Source organism: Vanacampus margaritifer, chromosome 2 (genome assembly GCF_051991255.1).
Source record: "Vanacampus margaritifer isolate UIUO_Vmar chromosome 2, RoL_Vmar_1.0, whole genome shotgun sequence".
Classification (NCBI taxonomy): domain Eukaryota; kingdom Metazoa; phylum Chordata; class Actinopteri; order Syngnathiformes; family Syngnathidae; genus Vanacampus; species Vanacampus margaritifer.
The window spans coordinates 35,777,645-35,803,575 of NC_135433.1; the positions used below are offsets into that span (position 1 = coordinate 35,777,645).

Here is a 25,931-nt window from a genome sequence, read left to right on the forward strand (position 1 = left end):
GCCCTCCCATAGGCGACGTCATCGCCGACAACTTCCTCCATCCGAGAGCAAAAATACGTTCGTCTCTTGATTTTCTTCACAACATTTATTTTTGTACATATACTTCAAATTTTAACATTTGGTTAATAATGTGACTTTATATTAAGCGAACTACTGTACTGTATTTGCGTAATTTCTGCGCGGTGCTGATGCTTCTGAGGGTCAAAGTTCGAACTTTATAGCACAGTCGGTTTGAAACTTTCACGTTCGTTTGGATTTCCTCTCAGTTATATAAACACTTTACTGGGCGCGTTAAATATAATTTCAAAAATTTGAAAGTGACTAACCCCTCCTAAATTGGTGAAATATAGTCACCCATTTTCTTCACCACAAATTAGACCTTTCAGTCACCGCAGAGCCTGCCCTGGATCATATCTTGGATGGATGGATGGATGGATGGATGGATGGAAAAAGAATAGGTAATTAGGAAGTAAAATATGAGACAGATGAACTAAAGAGAAGCATAATAAATAAGCAGCCATAAAAAATAATAGTTTTAAATTAAATTAAATGTTTTGAAAATCCAAGCGCTTTAGTTTATTTCATTTTAGTTTGTTTTTAAATACTATTTTAGATTGCAAGGCAAAGGAGTAATCACTGCATATCAATGGGTGGCGGTAATGCACCATTGCAGTTTGCAAACCGCAGTTATAAACGCACTGAAGAAGAAGAAGAGGAAAGGAAAGAGGGAAGTAGCACAGACCTGAGCATGACGGCTTATCTTTAAATGTGACATTTAGGCTACCAAAGGTGGGTAATATAGATGCGTTCGTGCACAGAGTACTTCATATTGATGTTTGCCCGTACAACTTATGTTGTACAAACCGAAGGATATCCCCAGTTGGGCGGTACTGCCGATCCATTTAAAGCAGATAAGTCACTGCATGCATGCTTGATTTTCTCATGTTAAAACCGAACAGCTTGTCCAAAGATGTCATGGTTCAATCACGTCAGCCAAAACTCGGACCACCAGCAACAATTTTCCACCGACAGCCGCAGAATGTCGGCCACAGACGGCTTGTGTGGTCCTTATCGCTCCATGCACAGGGGGGCGCCGCCGCCGACAACGACTGCGGCGTCACCGACCATGGCAACACAAGAGCCGCCTGGCCTGTCATCTTTTGGACCGGGAGGCTTTCCCTCGGCACCCCAGGGTGTCGCCTGCCCTCCCACCCTGGAGTATCTGACGTGCAGGTTTACGAGCGGAGGCCAGGTCGGAGAGCCGGTGCCCATCTCTTATGCAAGCCTCCAGGAGCAGAGGTGCATCCTGAGCTGGTTCCAGGGATGGACTTCCTCGCAGCGGGAGAGATTTCTGCAGGACTTGGTGGGCAAAGCCGTGCCTGGGAAGGTGTGCACCCTTTTAGACTCTCTCAGTACTCTTGAGGTAATTGCACTGCCAGCCACACACAATGTACACCCAGTGGAGAAAAAAGTTGTTGTTTTTTGCAGTGTGGAGCCTTTCTTTTGAGTGATAAAAGGGCTGCGAGTAGCGCGCTAATTAGCATTAGCGAGTCAGACTGGAGTAGATCATTACGATTCCTTGAACATCTATAGATTGAAGCAAAAATCATTGTCAATCAAATCATTTTGAAGCAAAATCGAAAATCGATTCTGAATCGAATCAGAGACCCAAAAATCGGAATCAAATCGTGAGACATTCAAAGTTTTCCACCCCTAATATTTGCTGTGTTTGGCGCAACCATGTTTCAGGCACTCAGGCAGCTGGAAAACATCCATCCATTTTCTTAACCGCTTGTCCTCACAAGGGTCGCTAGAGCCTATCCCAGCTGGCTTCGGGCAGTAGGCGGGGTACACCCAGAACTGGTTGCCAGCCAATCGCAGGGCTGGAAAACATATTATGCAAAAAAATCTACAAAAAACAATAAAATATATGAAGCGATATATTATCTGAATACTCATTTAATTTTACTCTCATTACAGTAACATGGTTACAAATCAATTGTATTGTTATTGATCAAGAGTAATAGTACTCAAGTGGTGGGGGGAAAAAAGGCAAATCACAGATGTTTTATTAACCAATTTTGATTCAAATTGCTACACTTTAAGAAAAAAAAAAAGCATGAGAAAAAATTGTTAGTCACAATTTTTTTATAGCAAATAAAGGGAGGGAAATATGGGATTAGTTTGTAATTTTTAGGTCTAAAACTAACTGCTGCAAACGATGGACAAAGTGCAAAAAAAATGGCTATGTGGTAAAATGAAGGTGACCAAGGAAGACCTCAAAGCATCACCATAGAATACTTAAAGCATTATGTTTTCGAAACTAGAAAATGTGCAACAAAACAAATGAGCGGAAACTGGAATCAGTGTCTGGGATCGATGATCAAAATCTTTATCAATTAATTTGATCATTGATTAGTTGTGAATTCATCATTGCACCTCTACATATCAACAAATAATACCAAAAAAATCTGATTTAAAACTCACATTACATTTGATATCACTGGTGTCAGGCGGAATACTTGTAACTCCAAAATCCTCATTTGTCAGGAGACAAAAAAAAACAAAACATTAACATTGTATCACCTAAGAGAGCAAACTATTTTCCACACTTAAGATTGGTGAATATTTTATAAATATAGCACACTAATGCAGACTGACCAATAAGACAGGTTAATGAAAACATTTAAAATGTACCAAATTTTGACAGGTTTGGGCCTGATGGCAGTGAGTCGAAAGTTTTCTTTTTTACTTTATGCACCCCCACTAGTCCAAACATGGTATTCTGATTAATATTGCATTGGTGGAATATGAACTAAGCAGAAAAAGCCACCTGATTTTATCCATCTCAGGGGGCGGCCATTTTGTCTTGTACTGCCACTTGCTGTCGATTGAAAATGACATAACAGTACAAAGGCTCAAGTGACGACTGTCACGGTGCACCAGTTTTCTGGGTTTAATCGTGATGTTGGCAAAAAAAAAAACGTTTTATTTGGCTTTCCCTTTAATAATACTCGGGTATCCATTTTATTTCAGCCAATTACTTTTTGTCTCCAGATGACTAATTTATGCAACAAGTGCATGTTTTTCGTATTTATGTGGGTTGTTTGAAATTTAATGTGGGATACAGAAAATGTCTTTCCGATTGTCATGGAATGATCCACAAATGTTCCTTAACTTTTTGTCCTTTTTGCACTTTGTCAAGGTTAAGGACAGACTACCAAACATTTTTGAATGCCAGCTACGCCTGTGGACACAATGGTTTGAGTCTTGGGGAGAAGAAGAGCGCAATCATTTCTTGCACATACTGGAAGAAAGGGATCCCATATTTGTCGCCCACTTTTACAACTGTGTAGCGGGTACAGCGGGCAAAGACTGAGTCATGATTCCATCTTGAAAATCATGCAGGGACAATAGGCAAAATGATTGTGTATTGGTAGTAACTTCTCCCAAAAGGGAAATACATGTATGAGGTGTAACCTTTGTGTTAAATAGACTCTTGCATTATGACCAACTTTTGAAAAGTCTGTTTCTTAAACAAGTCTTCAGGGAAACATCACACAAAAAAATTATTTATTATACTTTTTTTTAATTATTATTTTGAACAAACTAGCCATTTTGTTTGATACTGTATATGGACCAATTGTGATGATTGAGGCCCGAGCTCTATCCTCATTTATATTCCTGATACTGTATTGTGTGGACATTTTTGTCAACTGCACAAATAAAATAAAAAAACACATTGTACCCTTGAGATTTGTTTTGTGTTTCAGCATGATGCAAAGGTTCAAAATGCCTTCAAGACTTTTTTATTTTATTTTAAAATATTTTAAAGATGTCAAATGTATTAGTATTTATTTTCCTAGAGTGGGTTTTGCCATTGCAACCTACATATGATTATAGGAAATCCTCTACAAAATTGACAATATTATGGTCTATATAGACCACCTAACTCGTAGGTGGGCAACTGGGACCCGCTTGTGACCGCACGCACATTCTGAGGGGGTCTTGTACTGTTTATGTGAGGTACACATACAGTGTACTGCATTGTAAAATCGAAGTCGCGCCATAGGGGGGCAGTAAAGCAACAGTAGCTACTGTAGAACGTGGCCAAAAGAAGAAGAAAGTGGGCGTTGCATTCCTATCAGCAGCAAACCGTTTGCAGCTGATAGTGCCAGATAATTACCGAGACTTCGCAGGGAAAAAAAATATCTGGGCGACGCCACTTGCTGTAAGTTGCTGTTTTACCTCGTTGTGGTTATTTACTTCACTATTATGTTTAATAACATTTATGACATTAATTGACAAAGCAACCTCCTCAAAATGTATTTTATTTGTACTTCATTTGCATAACATTTTTATTTTACTATAGGCTATAGAATACTTCGACATTGAATGCAGTCTCGTTTTTTACGCTTCATATTTCGCAAAAATTGTCAATTTTAATAACTCTTTATACTACCACTTCACCTACTAACTGTTGTACACTGTTCACCCTTGACTTTATTATCAAGCATTCGTGCGTCGTCATTCGGCGTTATCAGGTAAACGGGACTATGGCCGAAAGGAATGAGTTGAGAAATGACGGTGTACTTTAATCTTTTAAGAGGCGTTGTTGCTTAGCCTTGGCCCACTATTCAGCATCCAAGAACCTACACCCGAGCTGAAAACTATAGCCTAACTTCTAATTTTTGAATGTCTGCTCTCTTTAAATCCTTAGATGGCCAAAACAGGCACATGAGAATAAGCAGCACATATTAAAACAAATTTAAGATCATTTTTGTCAAATTGTGTACTGTGACCATTGAATTTTGAGGTACCACAGTATACTGTAAGTCAAGAGCTGGTTTGTACTTTGTACAGTACTTGATCTTGTGTGTCTTTTGTACACTTACGACTGTGCTAAATGCTTTACGAAAGAGGGACAGATGTTAAGACTACTACTTTCCTGCTTCTTTTTAATCAACATTATTTATGCCAGTTGTTGATTGACTGCTATCCAATCTGCTATTTTGTCCTTACTCACGCCCACAGAGAACATGTCCCTGTCCGGCTGGATATGTGTAGTGACGGGTGCCTCCAGAGGCATTGGGAAAGGAATAGCGCTGCAGCTTTCTGAGGCAGGCGCCACCGTCTACATCACCGGACGTCAAGAAAAGACTCTTCAGGAAACAGCAACCCAGGTGACATGATTAGCTGGGTGGGGCAAAAACTACATAGCTCGGCGACATACCGAGAAATTAGTCTCTTGCCAGCTTGGGTACTTTTTATTTTTTACTTCCTCTTTATTTTATTGGATTATTTAAAGGAGAGACTACTGTATACATGTACCAGACATTATGAGAAAGGTTTATTGCACCAGACCCCTTTTACTAGGGTACGTGCCCCAGTATCAGATGTAGTGGGCCAGTATGGCCAGTAGGGAGGAAAAACTTTATGTGTAGTTGTTGCTGTGTCGCAGCCACCCACCGTGTCCCCCTACGTTCATTTATTTGCACCTGCCCCTGTCGCGGCTCTCCCATCCCCAACCCCCGCTCGCTTGTTTGTCTATAACGGCGATGGCTGTTGAGCCCCACCTCCAACAGGCGGCTGATATTGGCCTAGCCGCCTTTATCAATGATGCATCTCTTAAGAAATGACATTTTGGGCTTGTTGGAAATACGTCAGTAGCACATCAGAATGAAGCAAACTTGGCCATCTGGGCTGGCAAAGAGAAGAAACACTTCTTAAAAGTATCAGATAGATTCATACTCACCTTTGACTAAATCATTGATGTTTTTGCTGTCATGTTCAAAGTTTTTATTATGGTTAATATAATATTCACACTTTTTTTCTGGGATTTTTTTGTTGTTGTCCATTTCCTATATCCTCCCTGTTTTCTGTGGAAAATGTAGTTTGTTAGTTAGTACTAGTTAGGTTTGTAAAACATATTCAAATAATAATAATAATCCCCAGTGCATTTCAGTGGGTTTTTCGCCATTTGCAGGATGGTCCGGTCCCTATCTCAAATAAGTTGTTGACACTGTATATAATCACCTTCCTTTCTTTTGTAGTGGATTCAGTATTCTTGAATTCATTATAGCACCATCTGCTGGATATTCTCCTAATCACCACTGATAGTCCAAAGTCTAATAATATTTAATCTTATACAAATTTTATTTATCTTATTAACTCGTTCACTGCCATTGACGGATATAGATGTAAAAAAAAAAATCATTTGAACTTTTTCTATTAATTTTTTTTCCCCACTTATGTTAACAAGAGTATAAAAACCTAGAAAAAAATATTGTACATTTAGAACAGATTTAAAATTTGTGATTAATCGTAAATTAACTATTGAAGTCATGCGATGAATTACAATTTAAAAAAATAAATCGCTTGACACCACTAATTTTTAATAATCTTTTCTTAAAATAAAAAGTTTATTAACAAAAAAAAGTCTAGGATTTCATACTCTAGTTAACAAAAGTGGAATAAAAAATGTTAAACTAATAGAAATAGTTAAATTGATAATTTTTTTAAATAATTAACTGACTTATGAATGATACCGTTTAAAAAAGAGAATGAATTATATTATTGTTATAAACAATTTTACATACAGGTATTTTCCTTTTTATTTTTTTAATTAATTAACTTTTTTTACATTTACAAATGACCCAGCCAATCTGCTCATTTTAAAACTCAAAATGGCTTTATGGGGCAACTGCTCCCCATAAAGTGTACATACATACGGTATGATCTCTTTGCTCTCTCCTCAGGTAAGTGAGAGGGGTGGAAAGTGTGTGCCGGTCATCTGCGATTCCACCAGCGATGGCGACATCGAGAAACTGTTTGAACGCATCAAATTGGAGCAAAGTGGCAGACTGGACCTCTTGGTGAACAATGCATACGCTGGAGTACAGGTTGGTGGCATTGAAGCACTAAATCAAATACTGTAATGCAGTCTGTTTTGTAATGTTGCTTGACTTTCAAGTTTCTAGCTTGGATCATGGATGGATCATTTCCAATCAGAATGTCAAGTGAGAACTGTTGTCACAGTAATGTTAATTAACCATACAAGAAATGATTTCATGTTTATGTTATTGCACATTTCCTCTTGGGTATTAATGGTACCTTTCTAAAGTAGCGTCACAAAATAAACACACTGGAGTTAAATTTTTAGATGCTTACTCAGCAAAAGTGTCATGAGCTTTTCTCACATCTCTAGTAATGTCACACATGATGATGGATTATGTGCCTTTTTTTTTTAATTCAACATTTTGTTTGAGCTGCAAACTGCAATCACTTGTGGCAGCCCTGGGGAAATAATCCCTTATTGTGATTAATACCCATCATGTTATTTCCTGTCATGACAAATATGCTGTGTCATTGCAGGCTATCTTCGAGAACAACGGCAAAAAGTTCTGGGAGACCGATCCGTCTTTTTGGGACACCATCAACAACACAGGCCTGAGGTATTTGGCCTGCATGCTTAGTCGTGGCTACAAACTGCATCATCATTACTTCACAGTAATGACGACACTTAACATGTTTCAAACATAATTAAATGATATAGTTTCCTTCCCTTAACTTAAAGAAATTCTGAATACAAACAGGCAGGCTATTGTTTACTGCACAATAAAAGTATTTCCACTGTTTTCAAATACACGATATCCATCAATTTTAAAATAACAGATCCTATAAATAATTGATTAGTTGATTCTCTGCAGCCAGGCTTACTATTGTAATCACTTTTTATGTAATTTAATAACTTGGTCTATATTTGTTTTACATTTCCCCAAACCTCAGCCCAATATGTTTGGTGGTGCAACACAAGAGAAGAATACAATATCTGAAGACTGTTCTTATTTAGGAAATCCTTTACTTTATAAAGAATAGCCACTGATTTAGCTAATTTACGTTTAGTGTATTCTACCTGTGGCTTCCAACACAGTTGATAATCAATAATTACTCCCAAAAACTGTGTTTCAGTAACTTGTTAAATTTCTATACCATTTAAATTACGTTTTATATCACATTTGAAGTACATACCACCAAACACCATAAAAAAAATATTTTTATTAGATAATTATTTAATAATTTTCAACTAAGTTCGATGTTTCCAAAAATGTGTCCTGGTGTTTAGCCAAGTTTTCTCCTGCAAGTCGTGCAAAACGTAGCACTCTTAAACAAAAATGAACTGGACGCTCAAAAATTCAGACGCCAGGCTGAACGTGTTCACAAAAAACGGTCATCAGGCAGAAATGCAGTATGCTCATTTCACGTCCCCCCAAAAAAAAAAAACAGGTACTGTACTACACTACTTTGAGGATAGTGCAGTAATACTGATCCACAGAAGCATACAAAATAACACAGTGAATGTATGTGCAGTGCCAGTAGAAGAAAATGGCTCCAAAAGGTATTCTCTCGTTAATAGTTAACAGTTTTAGTGTTGGTACAAGACCTTTTGCGGCAATGTGTGACTGTTTGTGAATAACAATAACAAAAGTAATGAAGTCAACCTTTTTGTTTTTGTTTTGTGTGCTCAATCTGGTAGAAGCCACTATATCTCCTCAGTGTATGCGTCCCGTATGATGGTGGCACAAGGTCAGGGTTTGATTGTCACCATTTCATCCTTTGGAGGGCTGCGATATCTCTTCAATGTGCCATATGGTGTTGGGAAAGCGGCAGTAAGTTGGTGTTTGATAAGATGTCAAATGTATGTATCGAGGAATTAAACAATTTGTTTACAGTGTGACCGCATGGCAGTAGACATGGCTGTGGAGCTTCGGAGCAGGGGAGTGGCATCGGTCAGTCTGTGGCCGGGACCAGTGAAGACGGAACTAATAACTCAGGTCCTGCTTTCAGATGATGCACCACGGGAAGTAGATTCCAAGGTACCGGTACATCCCTCCTTAGCAGAAGCACCCCATGCATAGAGTCTGTCAGTCATTTTCTCTAATCTTACTGTTGTTTCACCTTCAGTCTAAGAATATGTTTGCCAATGGAGAAAGCACTGAATTTAGTGGCCGGTGTATTGTCAACCTCGCTAAAGGTAGGCCTATTCTACATTGACTGACATTTGGAAATCAAACATTTTTCATTGTGTTGTTGTATGTGCCCCACAAGTCTAAACAAGATTAGTATTGCATCTATGGAATAAGAATTAAAGGAGAAGTCAACCTTAAACATTTCTTGACAATAATGTTATATGTGACCTCACTAGTCTAAACATGACATTCTGATTAATATTACATTTGTGGAATATGAGTTATGCAGCAAAATCCAGACATGTTTATCCGTCTCAGGGGGCGGCCATTTTGACACTTGCTGTCGACTGAAGATGACATCACAGTTGCTCAAGCAACGACCAATCAAAGCTCACCTGTTTTCTTAAACTGAGCTGTGATTAGTTGTTACCTGTGACCTGAACAATTGCGATGTCATTTTCTGTCGACAGCAAGTGGCAAAATGGCCGCCTCCTGATATTGATCAAAACTGCTGGATTTTGCTGCTTAACTCATATTCCACTAACGCAATATTAATCAAAAGACCGTATTTAGACTAGTGGGTCTGGGTAGAACATATTATTGTCAAGATTTTTTGCGTGTTGACTTCCCATTTGAAAAGACTGATCCGGCCGTTTTCAGCCAGCCAAGGTGGCTTATATGTATGTGGCACCGCACCCTAACTTCTACTGAAATTGATGTCATAGTACTCACGTGCTTGCCTTGCGAACGTCACATGTCCAAGTAGTAAGATATGTCCGTGGGCACGTTGACATCAACGGGTTGATTATTCTGCTCAATTCTTACTCCACAAACGCAATATCAGAATACCACATTTAAACTCGTGGGAGCACACGGAACAAGTTATTGCAAAGAACATTTTTGACTTGACTTCAGCTCCAACTAACGAATCCTGTCGCTGCTTTAAAGATAAAAACCTGATGTCATTGAGCGGCAAAATTCTCATGACCTGCGACCTGGCGAGGCGTTACAAGATCCAAGATCTCGAAGGTGAATGACTTTTGGGAAGAATGAGAAAGTGAGTCACTGGTGTTTGTGTGTTATTTATGTTTGTTTGCTTTTCCAGGGCGAGGTGTAGAAGACTTTACCTCCCTTAAGTTCCTGCTGACCCAAGTCCCGTATCTCTCCTGGCTCTCATCTTTGGTCCCGTCTTTTATAAGAATGCCACGCTTTCTGCTTCCCTTGACAAGCAACCATTTCTAATCACAGGAAGAAGTGGCGTTGAAAACCTCTTTGTCACTACTTAATCCAGTCACCACAAGTGTCTATTTAAATGAAAGACTCCGGGAAGTTTGAATGGCTACTATAGCAAAACCTCTAAATTTGAATTCTATTTGTGTCAAGGATGCTAGTCAACCTCCAATTTTTTTCATATTGAAACAACTCTTGCCAGAGGAAATGATGGAAATGGATTCTATCTGTTCTAGGGTCCAACAGTTGTTAAATACAGTGGTGGGCTGTGCATATTGGTATTGGGACTTAACTGACTTAATCCACATCTTAATACCACCACTATTATGTCACAATTATAGAATAGAAACCATAAATACTATGCAAAAACGCAAGGTAACAGCATGTAACTGTGCCATATCCTCTGTAGTAGCACTTAAGAATCAATATTTATCTGATATGACAAAAAAAACATTTAAAGGGGGGGGGGGTTGCAATCATACTCAGAGAGATGCTAACACGTACTTAAATATAGAACATAAATTAAATAATGTTTACAGATGTGTTTTGATAGTTAAAGTTGGCTGTGGCAAATTTGAAATAATGCTGGTTAAAGAAACAGTCCCATCGCTAGTATAGTTTAAATTATATCGGCCGGCAATAGTGATTCTGAAGGCCCTGGGCAGATTATGATTACGTTGTCATTGCGGCATAAAGAGGCCGAAATCTGATTGGACCATAAAATCTAACATCCACAATCTAGTAGCTGTGCAGCCAAGAAAAATACAATGAAATAATGAGAAGGGTCATTCAATTTTAGAGGTTTCCGCTATTGCTTACTATCACTATTACTTAGTTTAAGAATATAAAATTGTATTTGAGGTAACTATGAAGCTGGGCTGTCTATATTTGAAATGAATGCCGCCAAAACGTAAAACACAGTATTTTTTATGAAATGTTAATGCATTTTGTATATTTGTGTGTTGCTATTATACAGTGCAGAATTTTACCATCTATCTTGATAAATAAAGAAATGCGGTAACACTGTTGTCACGTCTTATTCAAAACAGGGGAAGTAACAATGATTAAATTACTATAGTTCAACATCCACCAAACTTTTTAGGTCCACTGAAGACTCAAATTTATGCTTTGCATGTTCTCACTGTGCTAGCGTAGGTTTGCCCGCATGATGCGGCTTCCTTCCATATTCCCAAAATATGCATGGGAGGACTTCAAAGACATGTTGAAGACTTTAAAATGTCCGAGGGTGTGAAAGTAAGCGTGAATGATTGTTTGTCTATACACCTTTTCAATGGCGACCAGTCCAAGGTTTATCACGCCCTTTCTCACAAAGGGAGCTGCTCCAGCTCACCCACAACCATAATGTGGACAAGTAATATAGAGTCAAGATGAATGAATGATGAGAAAAGGAAGGGATGTGATGTCACTGCTCTGTCATATGATACATCTTTTTGATGGACTGAACAGTTACATTTGTTCTTATGAGGTAATTAGACACACCTGATGTAATACATTTCCTGAAATAGTGGCCTCCATTAATTGATCTCAGGGAAGGAAAATGTTGCTCATTCAGATCACAGATGCAGACTATTGCTAACAAAACCAGCAGCACCCACCAAGCAAACACTAAAGTGTGTAAGATAGACATTTTTGTGCTGCTTGGAAAGTTTTTTTTTTTTTGACATAATATCTGATGGCCTCTTTGCTCACTCCACTGTGTTTGTTGTGTGCGTCCATTTTTCTCTTTTCTGGGAGCTATGTGCCTTGAGATGACTTTGTCCTCTACAATAGTCCTTTAATTTTAAACTCCATTTTTATTTGATATACGTAACTGTATATTGTACTATTTTAACTAAGCATCATTATACTGTAAAGTTTTGTTTTTTCTGCAAGACACAAACCAAAATGTATTGCATGTAAAAGTTAGGTGAATTTGATCCAAATAAACATACAAATATATTGAACTTAAAGGTTAAATACAACTGAGCTGTACTTATGCCGCGAGTCTTTTGTGTACCACTAGAGCACAGGTGACAAACACAAGGCCCGGGGGCCAGATCTGGCCCATGACATACTTTTTTGTGGCCCAAAAAGGCAAATCATGTGTGTCGACTTCATGTTTCTTGCAAATTGTCTTCATTTCACAACAGTGAGATATTGCAAAATGTGTTCGTTAATTATCCCCCCTTTAAAATAGATTGCCAACTAGTAATTTACTGGTTTCTGATTTCAAACTAGTTATCCATCAGTTTGTCATGATTGGCGATCGTAGGCAATCATAGTGGCACTCTAACAGAAACCATAACTACGATGCGACCTGTGACAAAAATAAATTTGACACTCCTGCACAAGAGAACCCTCACACTCATACATGCTTATCCCAGCTGGGTAAGAAACAGAGTATACCTTGGACTGGTTGTCAGTCAATTGCAGGGAACATAGACAACCATTTACACTTACATTAACCTAAAGGACAATTTAGAGTCTTTGCTTAACCTTACGGGTGTGTTTTTAGAATGTGGATTAATCTAGCGAAACCTCACGCAAGCTTGAGGAAATGCTAAAGCCGGATTGCGGATGGAAAAACCCAACCACAGAACTGTAACATTTTCTCTGTAATAGTCCTTTAATTTCATTCAAAATGATGTGCACCATCTTTATATACTGGTGAATACATTTGCAATTTGTACAAATAAAGACATCCCCCCTATTAAAGGACTAACACGGTAGAGTATTGTGCTGTTGGTTGGCAGAGAAAATAAAAAAAATCTCATCGTAAATAGTATGTGGCCCAGATCTGATGGAGGCGCGCAATGTGGTTGCGTAGAAGCGGACAAAAAAAAAAGTGTTTCGCCCAGTGGCCGGGATTTGTTGTACAGACGCTTCCTCCCACCAATGTGAAGCCTTCCCCGGCAGAATGGCACACCCACCCCGCCGAGGCGGTGACAGTCAGTTGGGCCTTGTTGGGCTTCCTGGTCCGCAGCTCCGCCTCGCCTCGATCTGGCCGGACAGTGGAAACACTTCTCAACAGAACAAAAGCGGCCGCGGACCAAGCAGCGATCGCGACCGAACCCCAGCTCCCACTTGGAAATAAAAGACGCCTAAGCGGGGGTCGAGCGAGACCAAGTCCGACCAAAGGGCGACAAACTTGGTCGCGGTCGCATTTTGCTTTCCTTGGCCGTTAATCCGACGCGGTGCTCGGTTAAATAAACCAAGGGTCAAGCCGCCAGACGGACGGGCATTGTGTCCATAGTCTTCTTCCAAACTTCGGCCATTTAGAGCCGCCTCTCACGAAACGGAAACTGAGGCTTTTCTTGTTGTTGTTGTCTTTTTGCTCACACGGAACCCGGGGACGACGGATTCTTTTGTGGTAAGTTTATTTTTCACGTTCGACCTAAGTGTGTTTAGCGGCGAAGTGCGCCAGCTCAGTGAAGCGTTTTACTTGGTACGCCATAAGGGGCACAGGCTCGACTACCATTGTTAGTGCCACAACGAGCAACTTTTTAGCCCTATACTCCCCCTTATTTCAATAAATGTTTGTTATTTCGCTGGTTTACGTGTTAAATTAAACTACCAAAAAAAAAAAAAAAAAAAACGTGGGGCGGCTACTACATTACCGCCCCTATTTGTTCCAATAGGTCACGAATGACGAACATTGTGGCGTTAAGAGTTGGCTCGTGGTTTGGTTACACATTTCTTGCGTAGCTAAAGCGACCTAAATCTTCGGCCATGGCGCAGTCTCAAAACAAGATGCGCACTATTTCCTCTTGTTTCCTATTTAAAACGTTCAATATTGAGGAAAATGTTTGGGCATATATATATATATATAAATAAACTGAACACAGTGCCCAGGATGTGCTTGTTACAGACTACTCATTCATAAAATACAGTGAATAAAAAAATATTTGGTGTACTCAATACTGCTTAGCCTCTGTAGTTTTACATAAAAGTTACATTAAAACGTTGGCTTGTTTTATGGATACCTGTTGCTTAACATTTAACAAAGTTTCTCAAACTCCATTGAGGTGTTTTTGTGTTAAGTATTTTTTAACTTTGGAAGATATAATTAAAGCCTAGCTGACTAATACGGATCATTTTCTCCATTTGCAAGTTCACAGGCTTCTGCTCTGCTGTTTGCCTTCGTGAAGGGGCTCTACTTGTCTTTGGAGACTTGAAGTGGAACAAAGCCCAACAAGAAAAGGGTGAGAACGTAACCGTGAAGGGTTTTCTCATGGATGTCCGTTCTCCACACTCCCACCCTTTGCGACCAATGTCCCCCCAACCACCCCCCCCTGCTCACACAAAACAAAAGTCACCCACCACACTTTGGGGGAGGGGAACCCAGTCTGGACCGGGTATACGACTCGTTTCAGTGGGAGTTCAGAATAAGGAGTTCAAAGTAGAGGGGGGAGGGGAAACAGCTGTCCGATAACTGACTTCGACAATGAGGGCAAAACAAAAGTCCTTAAAATATAAACATGATCTCATGTGGTCTGACACTTTTTTCCCCCCAAAACTACCAACATATAAAATAACCCCCTTTTTCTTCCAGGTGAAAGACCCTACTTGCAAGGCCCAGATGGCGACCTACGATGAACAAAATGGCAGAGTGGGACCACATGCGACCAAGAAGTTCTTGGATAGTAAAACAACAAAGGCCGTTTGTAAAGTAAAGCAAGAAGATAAACACGCTGTTAAAGATTCGCATCTCCCTGCCAGGTCACCTGAAAGCAACCCAAGCTCTGCGTCCAGTTTCACCACAAACCACAACTCTGTTGTGTGCTTGCCCCTTGTGTCAGAAGAACTCAAACTGGTGTGGACTCACTCTGATCAAACCCGCGAGCTGGACTCCATTCCAGAGCTAGTCCAAGCCTTTAACTTGTTTCCATACCCATCGACACTTGAGGTCAACACCCTTGCCCGGGCTTGCTCTTTGCCCTTGGACAAAGTTAAGGTTTGGTTTATGGTCCAGAGAATTAAATATGGGATCAGCTGGTCATCAGAGGAGATAGAAGAGACACGACGGAAACTATCGGTGCCGTATTCCTTTGATGACTCAGCTGAAACAAGTGAGGAAGCCAAAGTAATGGAGGATAAAGATTGTGAAGCGGAGCCTGTTTTCCCGAGTGTGACGCCTCAGAAGAACAAACCAAAATGTGAATCACCAGATTCTTGTAAACCAACCAAATCCACCTCCCCGTGTTTCAGTTCCACATTACCGCCACCTCAGGATTCCTACTTCTACCGCCCTCCAAGTGACATACCATCAAGTGCTAATGCGGCGGCTACCACAGCCGCCGACGCTGCTGCTGAGGTGTCCTTAGACCTTTCGGGGTCCTCTCCACAACAACACCGCCATGGACGCTATAAAAAGTCTAAAGTTCAGCTGGCTGCACTGCGCAAGAGCTTTTTGAGAGAGAACTGGCCTGCAGAGGTGGAGCTTAGGCGCTTGCAGGAAGAGACTGGCTTGAGCCGCAACGACATCCGCAAATGGTTCAGCGACAGCCGTTACCAGCTCCGAGTCGGACGAGGAAGTCTGGCAGCAGCCCAGGGCTTTTCGAACCTCACGGCCGTAGGAGGCAAACACGAACAACAAAGCGAACCGCTTTCACTTACGACTCAAAAGAGTCGTCTTTTTAATCCCGCCGGGAAGGGCCAAGAGGGAGCCCGGAGCAACGTGATAAGAAATTCACATTTCTTTCAAGCTTTCTTGTCTCACAGCCTTGAGACATTCGGGGAACGGGACCTTGAGGCGGAGGGATACGAAGCGTTGGAAGATCTGTCTGGTGACGGAGACAGCATAAAAGACTGGGAGCAAAGTGAAGAAGAACCTTTACAGTTGGTAAAGCCCTGCAAGATTGACCAACAGTCTCCTCCACAAGAACCGCCCGACGCACTCAAAACCTCTCCCTGCTCCTCCCCCTCTGGAACCCCACCACTTACAGCGTCACCATACCAACAGCCCCCAAACAACATCAGCACATCAAAGAAGTCGGTCCACTCAGCCAGGGGCGAGAATCTACACCTCTCAACCGCATCCACATCCCGGACATCTGGTGGCAGACCGAGGAAGACCAAGGAGCAGTTGGCTTTATTAAAGCAGCACTTCCTCCGTTGCCAGTGGCCCAAGAGCGAAGATTACACAGAACTCGTTAAGATCACAGGTTTACCCCGAGCTGATGTTATCCAGTGGTTTGGGGACACGCGTTATGCGGTCAAAAACGGACAGCTGCGATGGGTTAAGGGCGTCCGTGACAAATTCTTGGCGGAGCTCGCCGCCCAGCAGAATAACGCCGGTTTAGCTAACGGCTCAGGAACGTCTCCGCGGGTTGGAGGTAGCCGCAAACGGAAATCTCAAGTGAACGGAACCTGTGCGGGTTCCCCAAATGTCCAGCCTTTAGTAAATTATTTCCTCTCAACGGGCTCACTCAATGAAAAAGACCTTGACATATTATGCAAGAAATCCAAAATGAGTTACCAGCAAGTGCGAGATTGGTTTTCAGCTCAGGTTGTTGGGGAGACTGACCAAGAACCTGTTGTTGCAGATTAAAGCAGACTGAAGGGTTCGTGTTGACTAAGAACCCCGGATATCGTCGCCACCAGCAAGCTTAGTTGTCATTTGCTATTTACATTTTGCTTTATCTGAGGCATGATTGTAACATAATAGTCTTCCATGTACATGCACAAATCAAGGTTTGTGTCATGTATATATTTACTTCATTTTCTGCTTGTATAATATATTTGAAATTGAAGAACTTTGCTGCCTGTGTTACTGTAAATAGGAAAGGAAAGTGCACACTGGTTTGCTATATTTTTTTCTTATTTGTTTAGATTTACAGTAAACTTCAGAATAGCCCATTGTAGCAGTTAATTTAAACTGGTGGTTCTTTTGGTACCCGAGTAAAGTGGATGAGATTTCTGTTGACTTTGCCACTGACATTTTGTGTAATCATTCCTTTATAACCCATTATTCCTTATAAGGAATGCACACTGGACATTTCCCCCTTTTAATTTGATATCTTGCACTTTGGATTTGGAGCCTGCTGCCGTTATTATTAATAAGTCCCGTTATTTCATTGTACTAAACACTGTCCTCTTTTTAACCTGCTGTTGTTTGTTAATTTATACAAGTTTAGATTAAAAAAAGATGTAACAAACATTGCCATTCACTTATGCAGTATGTATCCAAAACACACTCCTTGATTCATTTGGCCAATCTGATGAAATACTTGTTTTTAAATTTTGCTGTAGGTGGGGGGGATATAATAGTGATTTCTTAACTCAATGCATTTACTCATTCCTATCCTGTGATTCTTACGATCTAACCAGATAACTTGGGATACATTTACCGGTAACTTCGAGTTTGAGTCAGCTAGTGATCACATTTGCTTAGAAATATCTTTAAAGTGCTTTAATAGCATACAGGCTTCAAGTCATCTCACTTAGTAGTTTTACAGAAATTGTATATAATGAAACACTTAACATTTGTTTCAAATCAATTTTTTCCCCAAAAATTAATTTGTAAAGTTTTTACAATAACACATTCAAAGGTAGATTTGTGTAAGAACATTGCTTTGCATGAATGCATGAAATTTTGATTGTAAATTTGGCAAGCAAATATGAGCTTAATGGTAATAATGCCCCTCACAATTTACAGTGTGCGTGTATAGAATCTAACCCAGGAATAACGAGCACCATGAAGAAACCAGAGCAGTGAGATCATATGACTGTTAAATTACTCAACGGAAAACAACACAGTGCAACAACTGAAGTGAAGTGTGTACAAAAAATAATCCTGCTCCCCAAAAAAACCCACACCTTTTGATGGGTCTTTACAAATAGAACCGGTTTGATTAACGCCGAGGTGAGTGTAAGAAGCCACTCATCAGATTGAAGTTGAAGAGGTTCGGGGTTCTGTGGAAGACAGAAATTGAAGAGCACAATATGCAAATAAGGGGCAAAATAACAAATGTTTAAGATTGCATTTCTCACGTTGCAGATGGGCTGGCGGAAGTCGGGCTCCCTTTTTAAAAACAGTATTTATTATTTTGACAACATCAAAACTAAGATGCACAAGAAACATTACACACTTACTGTTTATGCGTTCAAGAAGAGGGCTTTGGCTTGACAGGGAAGTGGTCGATCCAGGAGTCTAATAATAACATACACATGATAAATTATTTTCTTCTAATTTAGACACATCTTTTCAGAAATTGTAAGCAATTGAATTAGAATAATCCTGGTACTCAACCATACGGGATGCAAGACCAAGACCTCTGTCTCTGTTCCACAATGGGGTATCTGCTGGACCTCGGTGACTGAAAAGCACAACACGAAGCTTTTTCTTTTGCTAGTTTGAGACTTATAACAAAAAATAAAGTCTGAGTGTGTGAAACATACCTCATAGTTCTTAAAAAAGGGGTGACTGGAGATAAAAGACAAGTTTAGCGTGAATAAAAATGTTCCAACAGTTACAAAAAAAAAAAAATTCCAGTGGCAAGGGTTTTGCATGTATCAGAATTGCATCATTAGAATTTAAATAAGACATTTCTGAATTGATCTGCAACTGTATTTTGATTCACATCGTGTAATGCCGTTTAATCTTCTTAAACACACCCCTCTGCAATTTCACAGGAAATTGGTTAAGCTTTTTGCATAAGACTGCCAAATTATAAATACATGATAAAAACAACAACTCTATAGGAAGAAAGAATTGGATAACTGAGATTACCAGGCGACGTGACAGCCACAGGCAGCGCGATCCTTCGGACACTGTGAGGCAAAAGTTTCAGTTATAGCCTCAACAGAAGTCATTCATTGTAAGAAGTAAATTGGCTTTTACCCATTTGTGGGAAATTGTCCTGGAGAACCCTATGGAGAGGAGACTTCCACTATTAGCAACTGCTTCAAAAGCACAAACATCAAATTTAGCAACAACACGTACCCTCCTTTGCGAAAGAGGCTTTTTCAGCTCTGCCATCTCTCTTTTCAGCTCCAGATTTTGGCTTTTTAAATCAGCATTCTCTCTTTTCAGTTCAGCTATTTTCCTTCCGGAAAAAGAAGCAACGGTGGCAATCTCAGCAAATATTTGCCTCACTTTATGGGAACACATCCTTAAGTCACCTGTAGCTTCGCTGAGTGACTTCTTTCAGGCGCTTGTCCAGTTCAACAGACTTGTGCTTGAAGTATGCCGTTGCTCTCTCCATTTGAGACTGCTGGAAATCGGCTATCTGAGGGAGTAGCCACGTTTGCACTACATTCACTTTCAGATATTAATTCAGGGCTTTCTTAGGTCATCAATAGAATATGTACCCATAGTTGTTTCTTCCTATAGGCCAAGTAGGCGGCTGCTTAGGGCCCCCAAGCCACCAGAAATTAAAAATAAACAGGATATAAATAAAATAACACTATTACGTCACTAACTGTGTGAGAATGATTGACAGCTACCCATCTACTTTTCCCGTTAGCGAGAGTTCTAAACAGACACTGAGAACGGCATCAAAAAGTTATCTCAGCGGCGCGGGAAAACGAAAGAAGAAAAATGGTCAAAGGAGAAAGGTAAGGCACATGTTGGAGGTGAAACTATTTGATTTGAATTTCAGCAAGTTTGTTTATTTGTTTTGCTAGCCAGCTCACTAGCCTCAGGCATTTATTTATAGGTGTTAACCTTCCATTGGCCAGCGCCTAGTTCAACTAGTATAATATATATATTATTGTAGAAAATGCTTAAAAGTGACACATTTGTAGTTGGGTACAAGCTTTAAAGAGACACTGTACATCACAATTTTTAATAGAAAAACAGATTAATTTTAATCTGTATTACTGCAATATTACTGTAATCAAAACATAGGAATACTAACTCATGGTCTATTTGCTTGATAACCTTTGCCAGTTTTTTAAACACTCAAAAGTTGTTTTATTTTTTGACGTCAAAAGGACTGTCAACTTAGGATGTTTAATTTTAACTAGTCTGTTTTGCTAATAAAATAGGGCTGGGTTAAAAAAAAAAAAGAATAATCGATATCGAATAGATGTTCATTTCTTAGCCTGATATCGATTCATAAAAAAATGAATAGATTATTTTAATATCTTCCCATAAATTCCTTTAAAAAAAAAACAACAATTTAGAGGCCTTTTTTTTTTTTTTTAATTTTAGGGTTTTCTTAAAATTTGATGTTCACATGAAATTTAAAAGTATTTTCTTACACTTATGAAAGACCTGACTTATTGCACTTTAAGACAATTCAAAATCATTTAAATTTATATCGTTGAATTAGAATTATGAAAATATTTTCATCTCATCCTTGCTGATGTCAATGTTTGTGTAACACTAAAGTAATTATGACATGTTACTTTCATTAATTCATTCACTGGCAGCCATTTTCACTAAATTAAATCCCCTTCGCTCCTGGCTGTTTTTACTGTATTTTGACTGATTTTGCAAGTCCCACAGAATATTGTGTTCTATTTCTAGAAAACCATGAAACCTACCAAAAGAAAGATTAAAGTCTCTTATATCAACAAGGGGGGGGGGGGAGTATATTTCTATCTGTTTCCATTTTGCAGCAATTAGCATTAGAATATAGCTAAGTTTCATCATTATTCACAAATCTATTTAGAATTCTGAGTAATTGAGGGCTTTTTCAACATGGTCCTGGTTCATTTCCTATGCTCTGCTGCCACCTGCTGGCCGTTTGTGTAATAACCATTTCTTCAACCGTTTTTTGCAGTTGAGAGGCTGCATCTAAGCCTTCTGTATGCTCTAGCATAAAAAAAAACATAAAAATGTATAAATACGTCTTTGGGACATTTAAAACATTTAAAATAGAACCTATTTATACGTTTTTGGGAGCAAATAAGTTGATAAACTAAATTTAATCAGTGTCTTCAGCCGCAAAATTTTACTTGAAACTTAGTGTTTGTGGAGTTTTTATCATGTCCTTGATAGTTAAGAAGAATGGATGTTCCATAATTAATCAATATCGAATAGATTGTGGTATCTTAGCAGACCATCTAAAGCAGGGGCGGGCACACTCGATTCTCGAGGGCCGGAGTCCTGCAGGTTTTGGATGTTTCCCTTCCCCAACGCAGCTGATATTTTATCAGCAATCTCTGCAAAGGAATGATAACGACCCTGTTGATTGGAATCAGCTGCGTTGGAGCAGGGAAACATCCAAAACCTGCCGGACTCCAGCCCTCGAGAACCCAGTTTGTCCACCACTGCTCTAAAGGGTTAGGAATCTCTTCATTGTAGTTCGGCAAAGTAGGGGCCCCATGAAGCTAAAAACGACCCTGTAAGTACCTCTCATAATGACAGCGCTTTTAAAAAAGGACAAAAAAGTGTTTGGGGTGAACAAACCTGTGAAATGTGTTCTAGCCGTGACTGTATGAGCTTGGCAGGATCCATGAAAAACATCCTTTGCTGTGGTTCCATCTAAAACACAAAGACATTTTTTTTAGGAAGACCATTATCACACCATATAAACATAAAAATGTCCAAATACATAGTGAAATAATTTCTGACTGACTGGATCTGGCCTTTAATTTGATGCATGTGCTCTAAGTGAAAACAAATGCATTTATTTTTGTATCTTATGCATACTCGTTTTAATGATAACTCAATTTACTTTCTCTTCATAAGTGGACCAATTTCTGAATGATGAATATGTACACGCATTATTTTTCCAAGAGCGTAACTGTTTGAATATGATTGGGTCATCACAACACAAGGTCCAAAACAATCACCAACCTTTTTTGTGATGGGGAGATAACGGCAACTGGTTCCACAAATGGCACATTTGTCTGAGGGGAAATGAACAATCGAGTAACTCAAATCATTTTGTCTATCACTTATTACAAGGAATTAGAATACTATAAAAACAGTCAAGCCTTGCCAGATTTGATGCAAGCCTCACAGCAGATGTGTCCACAGTTGGACACAGCGAATTTTGATCCTCTTCTTAAGAAGCACTTGTTACAGTGGAACCAGTCCATTTGTATGTCTATAATCTACTTTAGCTGCAAACCAACAAACAAAACAAAAAAAGCTACATCAAAACTATTCAGATGCAATAAAATATTTGAACCTTACTTTTTCCATGTTACTTATTTGTCACCACATTAAGTAGGCTGTATTCAATCTATCACACAATTGTTCTTAATAGCATGCTAGCTATTATCTTCATGTGTTAGCTTGGAGAGCTGTTGCTACTTCAAATTTTCAAATCGAATTTCATGTGTTACTACAAACATACAATACTTAAACTATTAAATAGAAAACATACTCTAATATTTTCGAAATCTTACCTGCCGCAAATCTGAGAAGTGTAAGACAAACATGGACAACAGTTAGCAGCCGTTAGCATGCTAGCAATAGCTCATGAAGCAGTTCACTTGCGACTGATGAGACATCCATCCATTGAACTTCGGGATGAATGCAAACACACTATATATAAATGAAACAAATATTTATAAATACGAAACAGCAAATAATTAGGGCCTGTATCCATAAACATTCAGAACCTCTCTAAAAGTCAGCAACTTTTAGGAAGGACCAGGCAAACTGTTAGTGAGGAAGCTGTGTTTTCTTCCCAACACTTTGGTTAAAAAGAAAACATCCTCTTTGGTACACTGTTAAAAAAAAAAAAAAAATCCCCCCCCACACACAAACTGTGCTGAACTTTTAAAATGAAAGTATGTTTAAAAAAAAGTGTTACAAATGTAAGTCTGAATTTTATGTAACTGGCATAGCCTACTCTATATCCCAATTAAACAGAGGCAACGATTCTGAACCTGCGTAGTGTGAAAAATAAAACTGCTCAATCACTTCGAATAGATGTTCATCACATTTTTATACTTTAAAGATGGACTCTGGATATGTAGGATTGTATCACACATTGACATGATCCCTGCTGGTTTGTTATTCATATAAATACTGTATATAAATATTTTCACAGCCATTTTGTAGAGCACAACTTTTGTCATGGTTTACTGATAATCTGTCCCATTTTAACTGGTTGTGGTATACTGTAGAGCGTGCTAACTTAAAGGGAATTTATTTCTGGTCCGATCTGCACTTACAGGCTGTAAATAAACCCAGTCGGTCTGTATGCCTTTTTTGCTCCATGCTGCCTCTCACAGGTCAACTTTTGAATTATACGGCATATAGAGTTTGGAGAATAGTGTCATGGAGTGCCACCAAAATAGTTTATAAAAAAAATAAAAATGACAGTCAGCACACCTTTAATTAGCTTACATCATGTGGGATCTCACCAAAAAGACAATTACAGGGGCTTTTGAGGACTGGATTTGCAGTCCCACTATAACATTTAACACATTACACGGAGGGGAGAAAAGAAAAATCAGGAAAAAGTCAGATGTGTTCCAGATGTTTATTGGAGGCAAGAAAATCTACTCAGCAGTTTGCAAAGTCAAAATAAAACTTCCACATTCGGGTCAATTCCTTTTGGAAATGCCACACTTCAAAATAGATCATTGCCAGTTACTTCAGGGTCCAACTTCAGTGATAGTCAGGGGCCCAAGGACTGCATTCTGGACTATTCCATGCTTCCCTGCAAGTACAAAGTACTTTCATACCAGCGTGACTTTTTTTTTTTGGGGGGGGGGGGGGGGTGTAGAAACTCATACCTGAACGTACACTCCTTGACCACCTGGACTTGCAAGTTGTTTCACAGCAATCACACAACTTGCTATGTGCAGGGTTGTCCACCAACTCCCAACTGAATAGGGAGGCATTTGTCAATTAAGGGGAAGTCAGTGCAAATTTTTTGAATGCTTATGGCATTTATGGAGTTTGTGGAATATGAACAAAAATCTACCAGCAATCCATTTTTCCTACTTTCAACTGAAAATTAGACCAGTTGCTCAGATAATGGCCAATCACTGCCCAGTTTCAGAAAACAGGAAGTGTGATTGGTTTTACTGGAGCACAGAGAAACTAGTGCCATTTTCAGTTGATAGCATGTAGCAAAATGGACATCAGAGATGGCTAAAAACTGGTGGATTTTGAGAGTTAACTCATTCTACTAAGGCAATATTTAATTAGTATACAGTGTAGGGGTGAATATAAAAAAAAAAAAAATACCCATTCCCTTTGACGAAGTTGCATGCTTTCTTGGTGTTGTCAATACCAGATGGATCCCAAGCTACAAGTTTACAATGGATAAACACCTGTTGAGAAGAGCACAGTCATCAACATGTGGGGGCAGGGGGCAAGCGCTCCAATTAAAAAGTTACCTCCTCTTCAAGAGCAAACTTAAATGCTTGAAGGTACAGCCTGATTTCTGATGAGACCTCCCTTGGTTGGAATCTAGAACGTGACGACTTACTGTCCAACAGACATCTATGGGTGAAGAAAAGGAGGATTAAATGACTGCATTGCAGTAGTTTCACCATTAGGCATGCTTTTGGACAGTACCCCTTATTGCCGATAATGTTGTAAAAATGAGCAGACTGTGGCTGTGGTGTAGTGGTAGCTATGCATTCCTCCATCAGCAGCAGCATTGGCTGATGTGTATGCTCTTCCACACGAGCCGCGATTGGGATGAATGAACCGAGAGCAAAACGGGTCGATTCAGCTGGGCCCGTGAAGTCATCTTGCGCACACACAAAAAATAGGAAGTCAAGTTGAGCTCACAAAATGGTGCCATTTTAGCCATGAACTCACCATTCATAAGTGCCATATGGAACACCAGACCCGATTGGCCATAGGTTGAGAACACTGGCTCATAGGTGGCTGGGGACCACTCTTTAGGCCTGCAACATGATTTGTACAATAAATTAAATTCCAACTTCAAAGACAGCCATTTGGGAAGTGATTACTTTCAGTGGTGTACTACTGAGAGCAGACTCAACCAACCTGTCAAAGACGCAAATAACGGGGTGGACGAAGGTTTGTACTTGAGAACCAGGAGCCCAATAAACCAGGTCATTGGACTGCACTACCTTGTTCCCTGTCACCTATGACAAAGTGAATGTTTAAAAAGGGGGATCAAAACCACAAGATGGCAACATAAACCCATACTCACCATCATCCTGAAGTTACAGTCTGTATACTCCACGTTGAAAGTTGCCTCCCGAGGGGATGAGCTGGTGGGAACGCAGGTGCCCAAACGGAAAAGCGATGTATCAGCGTGGTGTCTGCTTTCCGTCCACACCAGTGACATAAAATCAGGCCTACAGTCCAGCTTGACATCTTGTGAGGAAGAAACATGCAGTTAACCAGAATCAACACAACACCAAGTTTATAATAAAAACAAATAAATAATTAATTTAAAAAAAAAAAAAAAACTTTCTCCAAGGCAAGATTACCTGCATACACTGCAATGACAGCAGCTAAGCTCAGGAGCAATGCACTATGCCAAATGAAAGCCATCATGACTGAACGTGCGCTTAGTACTCTGATAGTGTTTTTATTCACTCTGACTGGAAGGTGACAATCAAGTCAAACTGTTTCACCTGGTGTGTGCCAACCAGCACAGGTGCATCTGATTACAGTGAGCTCTTTCCACATTCAGCCGTTCTCATATTTTCAAATGATCAATTGGTACCTGTATTTTTAATGGCAATTTACTTTCTTTACCACCAAGATCACATCGCACTAGATAAATAAATAAATAAACCCGCTGTAAACAAAAATGCAATATTTATGGAGCAGTTCAGCGTCATTTATCAAGTAACATGACAAAAACATAGACCATTTAAATAACATGG

General features: G+C 39.6%; 5 protein-coding genes across 11 annotated transcripts; 3 read left to right on the forward strand and 2 right to left on the reverse strand.

The window, feature by feature from the left end:
• The first annotated feature begins 10 nt into the window (after window positions 1-10).
• c2h14orf119 (chromosome 2 C14orf119 homolog) lies at window positions 11-3,754 on the forward strand. Of its 2 annotated transcripts, none has more exons than XM_077555796.1 (2): window positions 11-1,387; window positions 3,206-3,754. In XM_077555796.1, exons 1-2 carry the CDS (start codon window positions 971-973, stop codon window positions 3,377-3,379), a joined length of 591 nt encoding a protein of 196 aa, XP_077411922.1. In that variant the 5' UTR covers window positions 11-970; the 3' UTR covers window positions 3,380-3,754. The 2 variants fall into 2 exon arrangements, with proteins under 2 accessions (XP_077411922.1, XP_077411921.1); XM_077555795.1 differs by having other exon boundaries at window positions 28-1,423.
• A 334-nt stretch (window positions 3,755-4,088) lies between these two features.
• Window positions 4,089-11,220, forward strand: dhrs1 (dehydrogenase/reductase (SDR family) member 1). 2 transcript variants are annotated; one of them, XM_077559315.1, is made up of 9 exons: window positions 4,089-4,231; window positions 5,035-5,183; window positions 6,759-6,902; window positions 7,375-7,454; window positions 8,537-8,669; window positions 8,733-8,876; window positions 8,965-9,034; window positions 9,918-9,998; window positions 10,075-11,220. In XM_077559315.1, exons 2-9 carry the CDS (start codon window positions 5,040-5,042, stop codon window positions 10,209-10,211), a joined length of 933 nt encoding a protein of 310 aa, XP_077415441.1. In that variant the 5' UTR covers window positions 4,089-4,231; window positions 5,035-5,039; the 3' UTR covers window positions 10,212-11,220. The 2 variants fall into 2 exon arrangements, with proteins under 2 accessions (XP_077415441.1, XP_077415442.1); XM_077559316.1 differs by lacking the exon at window positions 4,089-4,231 and adding an exon at window positions 4,266-4,544.
• A 1,924-nt stretch (window positions 11,221-13,144) lies between these two features.
• homeza (homeobox and leucine zipper encoding a) lies at window positions 13,145-17,356 on the forward strand. Its single transcript, XM_077559125.1, has 3 exons — window positions 13,145-13,569; window positions 14,311-14,401; window positions 14,752-17,356. Exon 3 carries the CDS (start codon window positions 14,779-14,781, stop codon window positions 16,747-16,749), a length of 1,971 nt encoding a protein of 656 aa, XP_077415251.1. The 5' UTR covers window positions 13,145-13,569; window positions 14,311-14,401; window positions 14,752-14,778; the 3' UTR covers window positions 16,750-17,356.
• Window positions 17,357-17,614: 258 nt separating this feature from the next.
• Window positions 17,615-22,843, reverse strand: LOC144044280 (E3 ubiquitin-protein ligase RNF212B-like). Of its 5 annotated transcripts, XM_077558608.1 has the most exons (14): window positions 22,722-22,843; window positions 22,506-22,644; window positions 22,094-22,217; window positions 21,949-22,001; window positions 21,559-21,633; window positions 19,323-19,429; window positions 19,144-19,246; window positions 19,042-19,070; window positions 18,931-18,971; window positions 18,600-18,624; window positions 18,451-18,517; window positions 18,294-18,351; window positions 18,192-18,222; window positions 17,615-18,113 (listed from the first exon to the last, which is right to left on the reverse strand). In XM_077558608.1, the coding sequence occupies exons 3-14, from the start codon at window positions 22,191-22,193 to the stop codon at window positions 18,053-18,055; spliced, it is 750 nt and encodes a 249-aa protein (XP_077414734.1). In that variant the 5' UTR covers window positions 22,194-22,217; window positions 22,506-22,644; window positions 22,722-22,843; the 3' UTR covers window positions 17,615-18,052. The 5 variants fall into 5 exon arrangements, with proteins under 5 accessions (XP_077414734.1, XP_077414736.1, XP_077414733.1 ...); XM_077558610.1 differs by having other exon boundaries at window positions 18,456-18,517; window positions 22,506-22,795; XM_077558607.1 differs by having other exon boundaries at window positions 22,506-22,795.
• A 733-nt stretch (window positions 22,844-23,576) lies between these two features.
• Window positions 23,577-25,687, reverse strand: LOC144043879 (zona pellucida sperm-binding protein 3-like). The gene is made up of 9 exons (XM_077557951.1): window positions 25,530-25,687; window positions 25,247-25,413; window positions 25,078-25,178; window positions 24,886-24,974; window positions 24,637-24,814; window positions 24,456-24,561; window positions 24,304-24,389; window positions 23,847-23,938; window positions 23,577-23,770 (listed from the first exon to the last, which is right to left on the reverse strand). The coding sequence occupies exons 1-9, from the start codon at window positions 25,594-25,596 to the stop codon at window positions 23,706-23,708; spliced, it is 951 nt and encodes a 316-aa protein (XP_077414077.1). The 5' UTR covers window positions 25,597-25,687; the 3' UTR covers window positions 23,577-23,705.
• Window positions 25,688-25,931: the final 244 nt, after the last annotated feature.

What these genes read in the sequence shown, in the direction of transcription:
- c2h14orf119 (XM_077555795.1), top strand. Translation starts at nt 971, where the DNA reads ATGTCATGGTTCAATCACGTCAGCCAAAACTCGGACCACCAGCAACAA. An exon ending in ACTCTCTCAGTACTCTTGAG is followed by an intron (nt 1,424 to 3,205) that starts GTAATTGCACTG and finishes CACTTTGTCAAG; the next exon opens with GTTAAGGACAGACTACCAAA.
- dhrs1 (XM_077559315.1), top strand. Translation starts at nt 5,040, where the DNA reads ATGTCCCTGTCCGGCTGGATATGTGTAGTGACGGGTGCCTCCAGAGGC. An exon ending in ATGGTGTTGGGAAAGCGGCA is followed by an intron (nt 8,670 to 8,732) that starts GTAAGTTGGTGT and finishes ATTTGTTTACAG; the next exon opens with TGTGACCGCATGGCAGTAGA. An exon ending in TATTGTCAACCTCGCTAAAG is followed by an intron (nt 9,035 to 9,917) that starts GTAGGCCTATTC and finishes GCTGCTTTAAAG; the next exon opens with ATAAAAACCTGATGTCATTG.
- homeza (XM_077559125.1), top strand. Translation starts at nt 14,779, where the DNA reads ATGGCGACCTACGATGAACAAAATGGCAGAGTGGGACCACATGCGACC.
- LOC144044280 (XM_077558608.1), bottom strand. Translation starts at nt 22,193, where the DNA reads ATGGACTGGTTCCACTGTAACAAGTGCTTCTTAAGAAGAGGATCAAAA. An exon ending in TGAGGCTTGCATCAAATCTG is followed by an intron (nt 22,002 to 22,093) that starts GCAAGGCTTGAC and finishes ATTTCCCCTCAG; the next exon opens with ACAAATGTGCCATTTGTGGA. An exon ending in AGCCTCTTTCGCAAAGGAGG is followed by an intron (nt 19,071 to 19,143) that starts GTACGTGTTGTT and finishes TCCTCTCCATAG; the next exon opens with GGTTCTCCAGGACAATTTCC.
- LOC144043879 (XM_077557951.1), bottom strand. Translation starts at nt 25,596, where the DNA reads ATGATGGCTTTCATTTGGCATAGTGCATTGCTCCTGAGCTTAGCTGCT. An exon ending in TGTCATTGCAGTGTATGCAG is followed by an intron (nt 25,414 to 25,529) that starts GTAATCTTGCCT and finishes CTTCCTCACAAG; the next exon opens with ATGTCAAGCTGGACTGTAGG. An exon ending in CCATATGGCACTTATGAATG is followed by an intron (nt 24,815 to 24,885) that starts GTGAGTTCATGG and finishes TGTGTGCGCAAG; the next exon opens with ATGACTTCACGGGCCCAGCT.